The 2,262-nt window shown below is 45.4% G+C and overlaps 1 protein-coding gene across 1 annotated transcript; it reads right to left on the bottom strand.

Moving 5' to 3' along the window:
* Positions 1-222: 222 nt before the first annotated feature.
* On the bottom strand, positions 223-1,854 carry LOC308138442 (E3 ubiquitin-protein ligase TRIM21-like; the record flags this gene model as incomplete). The annotated part of the gene is made up of 1 exon (XM_080507553.1): positions 223-1,854. One exon carries the CDS (start codon positions 1,852-1,854, stop codon positions 223-225), a length of 1,632 nt encoding a protein of 543 aa, XP_080363679.1.
* Positions 1,855-2,262: the final 408 nt, after the last annotated feature.

Below are 2,262 nucleotides of genomic sequence, written 5' to 3'. Positions count from 1 at the left end.
TCCTACATAAATGAAAACTTTAATAAAAAGGGTTTTTTAAAGAGAGAGCTCTTATACTTCTTCCATCAAACTGTTACATTTGATTGTAAAATCTTCACATTAAATGTCGCCGTTAAGAAGCTTTGAAGCTGCAGAGAAAAACGTGTGTGTTCATGTTGTGACTGAATCGTCACTTTCTCACCACTTTGTTCATTGTTGGTGACGTTTCATGATGAAAACTGATCAGACAGTTTGATTGACAGGACAGATGATCAGAGGTGCAGAGTTTTTACCACCATCATTACGACAGGGACTGAAATATGGGAGGAGTTTGTCAGTGAAGCAGCAGCCAGTGAAGGAGGTGATCAGAGCTGCAGCTTCTACATGATAAAAAGAGACCAGATCCTCCTCATAATCCACAAACACCCCCACCTTCTCAGGAGCAAACCTCAGAGAGAGACGAACTGGAGGCTCTTTATTAACCCAGTACTCATTTCCATTTCTCAAGGATATTGTCCAGAAACCTTCATCAGGTCTCAGTGTGAACTTTCCCTTCCTGGTGACGGACTCTTTGCTCACTCCTAAATCCCACTTCGTCTTTCCTTTAACCTGAACCTCAAAGTAAAATTTACCTGAAGAGAAACTCTGTTTTCCTAAAACAATAATAAAATTAGTACATCTCTCTGGGTTGTCTGGAAGCTCCTTCATCATGTCACCACAACTCACTTGTTTTCCATCATCAGACAGGATGAGATTAGCATGAGCTGTATCAGGATCAAGAGTCACATCCACTGCAAACTGCTGCTTCCTCTTCAGCTCAGCCTCAGACAGCTTCTTCTTCATGTCTTTGCTGAGAGTCTCCTCCAGCTGAGCCACAGCTCTCACCACAGTCCCCTCATAGGATGATGGAGGGATGCTGACCTCCGTCCAGTCCTGGGTGGGTGGAGCAGCTTTCAGGGAGGAGAAGCCTTGGAGGAGGTGGAGGTGGTCTTCAGAGTGAAGGAGCTGCTCCACCTCTGAGCTCCTCTTCATCAGCTGACTGATCTCCTCTTCCAGATGTTTGATGAGACCTTCAGCCTGTTTCTCTCTGGCTTTCTCTTCCTCTTCCATTCTCTCCATCATCTGGTTCAGATCTCTCTCAACACGCTGCATCAGAGCAGTGAACACCTCAACACCTTCTGCTTTCTCTCTGTCTGCAGCAGCTTGACTCTTCTTCAGACACTCTTTGATCTCCTTGATCTTCACTCGTCTCTTCTGGACCATCTGCTGCATTTCAGCCTCGGTCTTCCTCAGCTCCGTCTTCTTTCCTTCACATTCTTCACTCAGAGGAACAAGCTGGTGAGTCTTGTGCTCTAAAACAGTGCACATCATGCAGACACACGTCTGCTCGCTCTTACAGAACAGCTCCAGAGGTTTCTGGTGCTTCGGACACATCCTGCCTTCCAGGTTCTCCACAGGCTCCACCAGCTGATGTTTCTTCAGGACTGACACTGTCAGATGAGGCTCCAGGTGAGTCTGACAGTAGGAGACCAGGCACACCAGGCAGGACTTGAGGGCCTTCACTTTGGTTCCAGTGCAGACGTCACAGGGAACTTGTCCTGGTTTGGCAGCTTGTTGCTCTGAGCTGCTGCTGGCTTTGTGTTCAGCTTCATGTCTGAACTGAGCAAGAACCTCCGAGAGCAAAGTGTTGACCCTCAGCTGAGGTCTCTTGTAGAAAACCTCTTGACACAGGGGACAGTCACATATGACCTTGGAGTTCCAGTGCTCAGTGATGCACTGGTTGCAGAAGTTGTGTCCACATGGTATGGAGACTGGATGAGTGAACACGTCCAGACAGATGGAGCACAGGAACTGATCTGGACTGGCAGCAGACATCTTCACACCCTGATGACAAAAGACAAGAGTTGATTGAAAGATTAATGCATCATTGTACATGTGGTTCTTTGGCCTTTTTGTAGTGGCTTTCTATAAATTATGCCTAAAACAACATTTCATCTTATAAAGAAAATTCCCTCTAGGATAAATCATTTAGATTCTATTCTACTTGAGCCTTCAGAACAAGACAGTAAACATACAAAGGTCCCGATAGAAAAGGAAGGTCTGGAAATACTAGGAAATTAGCCCACATAGTCAGCATGCACATGATCCAGTCTAGAAGTTGCAGAGCCAAATGGCCCATGAGGCAAAGTTAATGCAAAGCGTGTCATGGCCTCTAGAGGGCGCCACAAAACCTAGAAGAAAAAAACAACTTCAATAAAATTATTAAAACGAATTATTACTATT

Source organism: Blennius ocellaris, assembly GCF_963422515.1.
Source record: "Blennius ocellaris genome assembly, chromosome: 13".
NCBI classification, from domain to species: domain Eukaryota; kingdom Metazoa; phylum Chordata; class Actinopteri; order Blenniiformes; family Blenniidae; genus Blennius; species Blennius ocellaris.
The sequence above is the reverse complement of the archived record's forward strand: the minus strand, read 5'-3'. Positions and strand labels throughout refer to the sequence as shown.